Source organism: Ursus maritimus, unplaced genomic scaffold (genome assembly GCF_017311325.1).
Source record: "Ursus maritimus isolate PB19 unplaced genomic scaffold, ASM1731132v1 scaffold_5, whole genome shotgun sequence".
In the NCBI taxonomy this organism is placed as follows: Eukaryota; Metazoa; Chordata; class Mammalia; order Carnivora; family Ursidae; genus Ursus; species Ursus maritimus.
Window position 1 is genome coordinate 50307493 of NW_024426663.1, and position 10783 is coordinate 50318275.

Here is a 10783-nt window from a genome sequence, read left to right on the forward strand (position 1 = left end):
CCATACCCGCTCTAGAAGGGCACAAATCTGCCAACACGCCTGCGCGAGCGGGTGTCCTCCGGAAGCAGTTCTTTGGCCCTGTGACACGTAGCAACGGAGTCAGTTCAGGGTGTTAAGCGTTGTTGGGGGGTTTTGGGGGGGGTTGCTGGAGCAGCTGACGCCGCTACCGCCGCTTTAGCGTTTGGTGAGTGTCCCAGGCTTGTAGCACACTGTTCGGCTTCTCTTCACTCCTGTGCAGCGCGGCTTGTTGCCGCCGTTCGGCGCCGCGTTCCGGTCCTTTCGCTCAGACCCTCACTCCCTTTCAGGCCCTTGCTTTGACGCAGCCCCTGTACCTCAAGCGCGGCCTTCCAGGAGTCTCCCCTTACCCGGAAGGCCCAGGCCTTATTTTGCAAGGAGACAGTCGCATTGTCAGCGGCAGGGTCTGCCCTGAGGTGAGGAATCGTCTTTGTTGTTGATATTTAGACCTCCATGGGACCAGTTCTCCCACGCCCCTTACCCTAACCCGGGCATATCAGCTCCGTGAAGTGGAGGTGTCATCCCCGCTTTTAGAGACCAGACGTTTTCTGTGCAACTCCCACCTGGACCTATCCTCCAGATGACGTTCCCCCAATTCCAGAAGAAATAATTTACTGCCTCCTGAGGCTTTTTGCTTCGTATCGAAACGAATTCAGTAGGACCTTGGGTATAAACACTACGTGCCATTTTTCTTCTCTTTCAGATAATTTGCAATGGCAGGGTTTGATAACTTAAACACGGATTTCTACCAGACAAGTTACAGCATCGATGACCAGTCACAGCAGTCCTATGATTATGGAGGAAGTGGAGGACCCTATAGCAAGTAACTTGTCACCTTTGACAATATTTAGTCCAGACTGAAGCGAAAGCCTGTATCCTCATTGTTTGGTTGTGCCTAAAACTCAATGTGTCAACACGTCCCTTGTTAGGAATGTGATTTTTCATAATCTTCCTTCCTCTGGAAAGATCTGTGACACTGGTTTGGGTTTGAAGGGATTGCGCTATTTATAGTTTCACTTAAAAGTGAAATCTTCAGGTGTGCCCCCAGTGCAAAAGTAGATTGTTAAAGAACTGTTTTCTGGTAATAGTATTTTTACATCATTTAAGATAGGGATGCAAGCTTTAAGTATCTAGAAGATACCTAGGCCATTTCATCTACAGAACCAGTTAAAAATTTAAAATCTTGTGATGGCTAGTTTAAGAAGTTAAGTCAGTCCAAATTTCAGACCTTATCAAGGTTAATTCAAAGGGCTTAGTGACGCTGTTCAGCAGTGTAAGCTCCCTGTTATGAATCATCGGGTGATATTTTTTTTTAATAGCAAGTGATAATCATCTTTATTAACGCTCATATGGAAACCTTTTGGTCAGTACACACAGGTTGCCAGTTGCACATTGAAGAGGGGGACTCAAAACCTTTCAGCCCTTAACTGCTAAGAACAAAACAAAACAAAACAACAAAACCCTGATTTTTTAATAGTCTCTGGTGTTAGTGGCAGAAATACTTTACCTGAGGCTTTCCACCAGTCTCCTCTAGGACATCATATTCTTAGTTTTTTTAGGATTTTTACAGATAATCTCATCAGTCATTTCCAATACCATGGTGGCTTCACCTTTTTTAGATAGTGCAGGACCCCTTCAAGAATCTTAAAAAAACGATGAGCCTCTTTCTGAAATATAAATACATCCACTCAAATGCCCACATAAATATGCATGTCACTGCACAGTTGATGTGCCGTCTGATGTTCATCTGTGAACCCTGAATTAAAAACCTCATGAAGAGTCTCCCAGGATGAGAGCAAGAGAAGGTTGTGTATTGAATCAATCTGAGAGAAACATGTAGTAGGAGAACATGTTTGAATTAATGAATGAAAATGCCCAAGAATTTAAAAAGCAAAGCAAAAATCAAGTTCAGCCCTCAGTATGGTCTGTCTTATATAAGCTGTACTTTTTATAGGTTTACAAGCTGTTGATCCCTTGAGTCTGCTTAATTTGATACATTCTAAGGCTTTTGCCCCCCTAAAACCTAACACACTGAACAGTGGGAGGGAGCACGTGAAAAATACTGTGAATCATTTTTTCCTTAAGTTAAATTCTCTTATATACTATCAGGAGTTTATCTCTTTTGAACAATTAATTAGACAGAATTGGAAAAATCGTGTTGAGAAATCTCCATTTATTTATTTACCTAAAAATGTTTTTTGTTTTTTGTTTGTTTTAACCTGTATTAGAGGAAAATGAATGAAAGATTGGCCAGAGTGCAGCCAAAGGGCTTTGGAAAACCTGTCTCTCTACGCAGGCCTATTTTTAACTAAATGATGTTTGGCCTCTGCAGAACTATTACATTTAAATCACAGCCTCCTAGATTTATATATCTCTGCCTTTCTTTCCTGTCCTGTCCATATTTGCATCAGTTAAACGTGTGACTTCTCTTTTCATTCCAGATATCATCCTCTCTTTTCAGTTTCCCATAGGGAGTTTGTTTAGATATTCTTTTGCTAAATATTCTCACAATTCCATTGCAGCCAGATCATGTGCCAGTAACCATTGCTTCAGTATAATAAAGTTTTATTGCAGCTGCTTACATACCCGTTATTGCCAGTTAACAAATATGAGTTCATAAATGAAGCCTAGGAAAACAGGAAGTTTAATATATTATCAGTAATAATTGGGTTTCATTTATAAGCATCATTTATATATTAATATAACTACAACAAAAAGTAAAAGACCCTTTAGTCTTAATCTGTTGAGTTTTATGATTGCCCCATTGGACAGGTCCCACATTGTATGCTAGATATGCCTATAAAATGCCAGCTATGTATTTTTTAAGTATTTAAAGCTAGTATTTTTTCATCTTTGACTTAACTGTTAAATACCTATATGGAATACAGGGTTGATTTAGTCTCTAAAGATCATGTCTATCATGCTATACCCAGCAGGAGCAAGCCACAAATTTTCCTGACCAGGTCCTTCCAGAATAGGAAAACAGTAAAATTCCATGGTGTTGTCTTTCTCACCTTGCATCTGAAAGAAGGAATGATGCTACCACTTTTGAAGCTATCATTTGCTTGTAGTAATTCTGTTCCTTATATGACATTTATGATTTTATATGAAAAGTTCTAAAATGTGGACTGCAGACCCCAGAGGATCCGTGAGAACTTTCGGAGAGTCTTTAAAGTTAAAACTGTTATTATAACAATACTAAGACACTACCTTTTCAGGTGTGTTGACATTTGTACTGATGTTGTAAAAACAGTGATTGGCAAAACTGCTAGTATCTGAATATGAATCAAGACAAGGGCATCAGATTGTTCTAGTAATCGTTGTATTCTTCATTGCCACACACTTGCTGGGGTGTGGAGGGAACCAGTTTTATTTAAGGATGCCCTCGATGAAGCAGTAAAAATTATGATGCTATTAAATCCTGACCCTTTAGTACACACATTAAAAATATTCTTTGTGACAAAATGGGAAACAGTCATAAAGCACCTCTGGTTCATACTGAAGTACAATGATTTTCTCGAGGAAAAGCCCCTGTGCAATTTGAATCACAGACTGTATCAGCTGCTCTTCATGAAAACCATTTTTATTGGAAAAAACATCCAGACAAACTATGGTTATTTAGACTTGAGTCCTGCACAGATACTTTCTCAACGATGAAATAATTGAGCTTCTTACTTCAAGAAAGAAAACTGACAGTATGTGTAGCCAATGGTTAAATCCAAGTTTTTAGGTAAAAATGAGGATTTGGGAAAACTGTGTCCATTACTGTGAACTTGTCAGCTTTCCGGTAATTAACCATTTTTCTGATAAAATCAGTGATATTAACAAATACGATTTTCCTATATTTATACCTCATACATATGTTTTATATTAAATATGTCAGTGTTTGGAAGAGCTGTATACTCACATTAATATTTTCTAACTCAGCAGTGAATGTTACAATATCATACCTGAGTAAAGAAAGGATCCATTCAAAGTTCAAGACAGATCAGTGTATTCTAACAGTATAAAAAGTTTATTAGTATTGTTCCATTTTCTGTGTTGCAACTTAAATTTTAAAAACTACTACTTTGAGTTTTGATGTAGTATGAAAAGAATAGTTATGATAATCTGAAAAGATTGTTCAATAGTTTTCCAACTATTTGTCTGCAACACTAGATTTTCCTCACATATTTCAACTAAAGCAATACATCACTACAAATTGAATGCAGAAACAGATATAAGGATTTTTAGCTATCTTCCATTAAACCCCAGATGTTAATGAGATTGTCAAAAATGTAATACATTGCCACTTTTCTCAGTAATCTTTTAAAGTAGTTTTTCATAAAAATTTATGCTGATAGGTAACAGGTTAATTATTACTTTGAATGAATTAATAATTTTTCTTTTTAAAGATTTTATTTATTCGACAGAGATAAGAGACAGCCAGCGAGAGAGGGAACACAAGCAGGGGGAGTGGGAGAGGAAGAAGCAGGCTCATAGCGGAAGAGCCTGATGTGGGGTTCAATCCTGTAACGCCGGGATCATGCCCTGAGCTGAGGGCAGATGCTTAACCGCTGTGCCACCCAGGTGCCCCGAATTAATAAATATTTTAAATGCTGCTGTTTTAATTTCTAATGTGATAAATATTGACAGATATAACCCACATAAATAAAAAATCTTTTGGGTTCCCAGTAATAAATTTTAAGGGTATAAGGGGATCCTAAGAGCAGAGAGTTTGAGAACCACTGGTCTATACCATTCTTTTTAGTTTTTCTGTTGCATACACATTCATATTCTCTTGTCTTTTTCTGTGAGAGAGAGAGAGAATAAAATATAATCTGTTTATGCAGATTGTAGAAGCCTCCATACATTCTAACAGATCGATACAATAGCATATTACACTAAATCAAAAAATGTTAATTCTTGTCCTAGTTCATTTCAACCATCTTGTTTTGGGATGTGTGTGTGTGTGTGTGTGTGTGTGTGTGTGTAAATAAATGGAAATCAACATATTTGCATATAAAAATGACAGGGGAAAGGTATATATGGAAAGAAGATACTATAGCTCTCTCCATAAAGTAGGATTTGGGGGTGATTTTTATTATAATTGTTAAGAGTTGGCCACTGGAGTCAAAAAGTTTGGCTTTGAATCCTGACAAAATCACAGGCAAATCATTTTCACCCAAATACCAGTTTCTACATCTTTATAATGGAAGGATGATAAAATCAACCTCCTAAAGTTGTAGTGAGGTAATAGGATATAATTCACATTAAACACTTGACACAGTAACATTCAAATAGGTTATAAATATTTTTGGAAATTTTTAGTAGTTAATATATACCTATATGTTATTTATAACATTTTAGAATGAATTAATTTTAATGAATAGTAAATGTACAACACTTTTAAAGGTGCAGAAGTTTTTAATATGAAAATTAAGTCTTCCACTTCCCCCGGCTTCCAGGTCCTTTTACCTATATAATTATATGTTATGCTATCTATGTTACATTATACCTAAATGTACATAATTGTATGTATTATACGTAATGTGTGTACATGTGTATATAAATATATACATACAGATATAGTCCAATAAGTACCATCACAGTATATCATATGGTATATACTGTTCTGAACATTGGGTGTTTTTCAACTCTGCCCACTAAGTATCTTTTGGTTATCATTCCTTATTAGTACACATAAAAGTACCTCATTCCTTTTAACAGGTGCGTAGTAATCTATGCCCCTATTACAATATATTTACTGGTAACTGTTCGTATTGTTTTTTATCTTTTGCTATTAAAATAGTGTTTCATCGAATTTTATATTACTATATAATCAGAAAAATAAATAGCATTTTTTAAAGTTTGGATTGGTCTAGGGAGTAAGTAAATTTTGAGAGTCCCATTGGGCTCTCCAGAGGGCTATGTGTAGTTGAAATTTTGCCATTACTTGAATTTGCTTTTAATCAAGATCAGTGAATTGAAAAATTAGATTTAATTTTAAAATCTCAATATTCATGGCAATCATTAGATTTTATATTTGTCAAAAGGGAACTATTAAATTTTTAGGGGTGATTAAACTTAAAGGATCTTTAAGGCTTCTCAGTTCTTTCTAAAAATATCTTTTAAAATAATTGTTTTACTTCTATATTTCTTACTATGTAATGAGATTAGACCTGTTCATAGGTAAGCCCAGAACATGGTAAAACGGTTTTTTATTTAATTTTTTTATAATAATTTTTTATTATGTTATGTTTGTCACCATACAGTATATCCTTAGTTTTTGGTGTAATGTTCCATGATTCATTATTTGCGTATAACACCCAGTGCACCATGCGATATGTGCCCTCCTTAATACCCATCAATGACCTATCCCAGTCCCCCACTCCCCCTCCCCTCTGAAGCCCTCAGTTTGTTTCCCAGAGTCCATAGTAAAGATACTGCTTCAGCATCCTTCTGTTCCCTGTTGTTATCATCATTACAATAGCCTTGGTAAAGTCTCTTTTTCTACGAAATGCAGGATTTACTATAGCACATATCAAATGAAACAGGTGTACACCTAGTTTGAAAACTTAGAAGTGCTATTCAAATGCAAGATGTACTAATAATGTTTTGTTATATTCAGAAAGCTTTCACAGAAAGAGGCTTGAATTTTTCCACTCTGTATTTGAAATTGGTGGTTGTTCTTAAAGAGATTTACCCACTTGCAAAAAATAGCGTACTACAAAAAGTGAGGAAGAATGATTACATTCAATGGAGAACCAGACCACAGTGGAAAATTACATAGCATGTAGTACAAAGTCTGTCATGCTACATTTTCATTCATAGTCTTAGGCGTCAATTGTATTTAACAGCTCTCTTCATGTTACTTATACTTCCTGGAGAGGGAGAAATAGATAAAATTCTTAAGTTGTTGACCACCTAATGTTTAGAAGTTTCATAGTTTGTAAAATGCTTATGTGCTGTGTGAGTGTTGGCATCATCAGGAAGATTCTTTAAAAAAACAACTTACCATTGTAGATGATTAGATTGGTCTTAGTTATCATTTCAATACCATTTATGAAAACTGGCAAAGTAGCTATTCTAGGAATTGCATGACTATGACAACCTAGGTCTCAGAGATATCCACTGTTGACATAATTCTGAGAAATGTACTTTGATTTACAGACAGTATGCTGGCTATGACTACTCGCAGCAAGGCCGATTTGTCCCTCCAGACATGATGCAGCCACAACAGCCATACACTGGGCAGATTTTTCAACCAGCTCAGGCATACACTCCAACGACACCTCAGCCATTCTATGGAAACAACTTTGAGGATGAACCACCTTTATTAGAAGGTAGGATTGTTTGCAGTGTTTCATAGTATTCTGTATTGCCCTTCTGGTCAGTGAAAATATATCTTAGTTTGGAGAACTTGTCCTTTCCTTTAAAAGAATAATGTTATAGAAAAAAACAGATATGAAACCACATTGAGCCATCGGGGACCAGATTTTTTTAATAGATCTTTATAAAGTGATAGTTATGTCAGTATGTGCATTGACTTTTACTTCACATTACTAATTAAAGTCTGTCAGTGGAAGAAATGAAAGTAGCATGGCCGTGACTATTCTACATGGAAGAAGCTGGCAAAAGTAGTAACATCACTGAAAAGTATGGAGTTCTTCAAATTGTATCCTAAAACCCATAAAGCAGTAATTTTATACATTTTTGGGAGGGTGAGATACCCTTTCAAAGTCTAATGAAAGTTATGAATACTCTTCTCAGAAAAATGCACACCTGTGCATAGAAACATAATTTCATATACAATTTCATAGCATCTCCAGGTATTCCTGAAGCCCCAGGTAAAGAATTCCTTAACACTGCCCATATATTCTTTGTTACACAGTCACAGCTGAGAATGTTGTATTTTTTCACATCCATACACTTTTCCAGCACCAAACCAGAAATAGGATATTTGTGAAGTAAGCACCACAATCAGTGAAGACTGGTATTGAGGACTAAGCAAAATGTCTCATATTGCTAGATTCTCTTTTGATGCTGAATGTTTCATTTTGTCTCCTATTGCAGCATAAATTCTGGTAAACTGAAGGTGTGTCACAAATCCTAATTGTCTTATTTTCTTTTCCTTTAGAATTAGGTATCAATTTTGACCACATCTGGCAAAAAACATTAACAGTGTTACATCCATTAAAAGTAGCAGACGGCAGCATCATGAATGAGACTGATTTGGCAGGACCGATGGTTTTTTGCCTTGCTTTTGGAGCCACGTTGTTACTGGTAAGATTTTAGTTTGAACTCTCAGTGTGAGAGGAGAGAACAATCTTTCAGTGTTCCACCAGGAGCCATTTTCATAACTCTGTTTATACATGTGTTTTGAATGGTATTGAATTGCCTAGATTATATACCTATTCATCATTTCTCCATTGATAATAAATGTCGTATATTTTGAAATAATTTTTTGTTCCAAGAAAAGGTCTAATTATTAGAGGAAAAAAACAAATAATAACATGTGGCTTCAGTCCCTCATCAAACTTCCTTCTTTTTAGCAATTGACATTGTTTAGCCTGTTGCTCTTTTGTTTGTTTATGTTTTTTAATGATAGCTTTTTTTTTTTTTAAATCTATGGACTTTGTGTGGTGTTTTGTTGTTATAGTGGTGCTGGTTGTCACTTTACTATGTATTATTTTAATTTTTAATGAATTGGAATGTTAAAGGATAAGACGTTTTACTGTCTATTTCCTACCTCCCTACAAATGTTAAAGTATATTGAAAATGAATACTTGTAAAGATAATTTGTTAGTATCTGTTGTGTTTTATGTCTCTGAATTAGAAGAGATAAATGATGTAATGGATAGAAGATGGGATTTTTAGCCAGAAAAGCTGGGCATCAGTTCATTGCTCCTGCTGTGTCCTGGAGCAAGCCGTTTCATCCTTCAGCTCCCTCTGATAGATAATCCTATGATTCCCACCTCACAAGATTGTTTACAGATTAACCCAGACAGGTTATATGAGAACACTGAAAAATTTTAATGTGCTGTACAAGTATGAGGTTTTATTACTACATTAGTGAATTCGTTGGTGATCCCAGCTGAACCCTTTGAAACTTCTACACTCACATATTTACAAATAAATACTGAGTCTAACAAAAATGACAAGAATTTTTCCATGTAACGTAATCTTTAGAGGCGTTCTCATGATTTAGTTTTATATGTCCAAAATCTGACAAACCAGGAAGTTTTTGAAATCTTCTCTGTGGACTGATTTTCATCATAGTATGACTTGAGTACAGTGTTCATATATCTTGACAGTACTACGACAGCAATTTAACTGACTTATACGTCTTAAGTCTGTTCAGTAATGTTTTTTACAAGAGCATAATTAAGTTTTGTTTTTTGTTTGTTTGTCAAAAGACTGTAAATCTACCAACAATTTGGAAAAATAATGAACGAAAACTATATTTTCCATTACATTTCTCTTACTTGTTAATCAGTTTTCTTTTCCCCTCCCCATAGAACCACAGTGTCCTGCTTATCCTGCCTTCTTTTCTCTTAGCTCCTTTAACAGCCATGTTACAAAGATTGCAACTACATCTACCAATGAGAATAAATTGCTTCTGGGCAATTTTGGTGGTATTAGGTGCTTTCAAGTAATATTAGATAGTGTCCAAACATTCTGCAAGGCTTTTCATCTTGTCTGTGTAGTTTATTTGCTTAAAATCAGCTAGATTTCTTTTTAGACATCTACTACTTAAAGGTGATTGTACCGTGATTTTGTATCTTTATTTGCTGAATTGCTCAAATAGTAAACTGGAAAATGAAAAACCAGATATCTGTGTATTGGGAAGTGGATACTTCAGATTTCTTGAGACAGCTGTAAAAGCGAATCTGTGTTTTACTATTCTGCATAAAGAATAGATGTCTCTGCAGATTTTGATGCTCACAACGTGAATATTTTCTTACCTGTACCATTTTAGGTGAAGTAAGACCAAAAAGAACTTATTTTCTTTCTTTTAACCTATAATCTTTTCTTTACCCATAGGCTGGCAAAATCCAGTTTGGCTATGTATATGGGATCAGTGCAATTGGATGTCTAGGAATGTTCTGTTTATTAAACTTAATGAGTATGACAGGTGTTTCATTTGGGTGTGTGGCAAGTGTCCTTGGATATTGTCTTCTTCCCATGATCCTACTTTCCAGCTTTGCAGTGATATTTTCTTTGCAGTAAGTACTGATCTTTATTTTGGGGATTGATTGACCAATTCTCTGTAATAGGATTTATCTCACCATCAGTTAAATATAAATCACTGATTCAGCAAACATGAGATACAGTGCCTGTTGTGAATGAGGACTGTACTACATGCTTTTCAGTGGTGAACAGTGGGACTGAGAATAAATTTTAAAATCTTTTATACCATCTCTGCTTTTATCTGTGGTAAAGAATTTCACTTCTTTTGTGTTTACTTACCAGTGTCAGTAAACAAACCAAACGGTGGTGATTGTTAACTAAAATATTGCATGAAAAGAACAAGTTGTTAAAATTATACTTACTGTCTCTGATATTTTTTAGACTATATCTAATTTCTTAAAGATGTTGGGCATATGCTAAGTGAATGAACATACTCTGTGTTTGGCAGCTTTTTAACTGAAAACGAAACATTCTTTTTATGGGAGGAGGCTGTTACTAGCCTGCCATGTTCTCAGATGCACTTGTAAGCAGCTTTAAGTATGTAATTGTTAAATAACATGTTAGGTAAGGTTAAAAAGGAAAGTGTAAATTCCTG

General features: G+C 35.6%; 1 protein-coding gene across 3 annotated transcripts in view; it reads left to right on the top strand.

Moving 5' to 3' along the window:
* The first annotated feature begins 30 nt into the window (after positions 1-30).
* The window catches only part of YIPF5 (Yip1 domain family member 5), a 12530-nt gene continuing 1777 nt past the window's right edge, over positions 31-10783 (top strand). The window contains exons 1-6 of one of the 3 annotated variants that reach the window (XM_008691448.2): positions 42-184; positions 306-431; positions 719-838; positions 7168-7340; positions 8135-8280; positions 10042-10223. In XM_008691448.2, coding sequence (XP_008689670.1) covers positions 729-838; positions 7168-7340; positions 8135-8280; positions 10042-10223 — 611 coding nt within the window. In that variant the 5' untranslated portion in view covers positions 42-184; positions 306-431; positions 719-728. Of the gene's footprint in view, positions 185-305; positions 432-718; positions 839-7167; positions 7341-8134; positions 8281-10041; positions 10224-10783 lie in introns of all 3 variants that reach the window. The other 2 variants (XM_008691447.2, XM_008691449.2) reach the window with 2 other exon arrangements.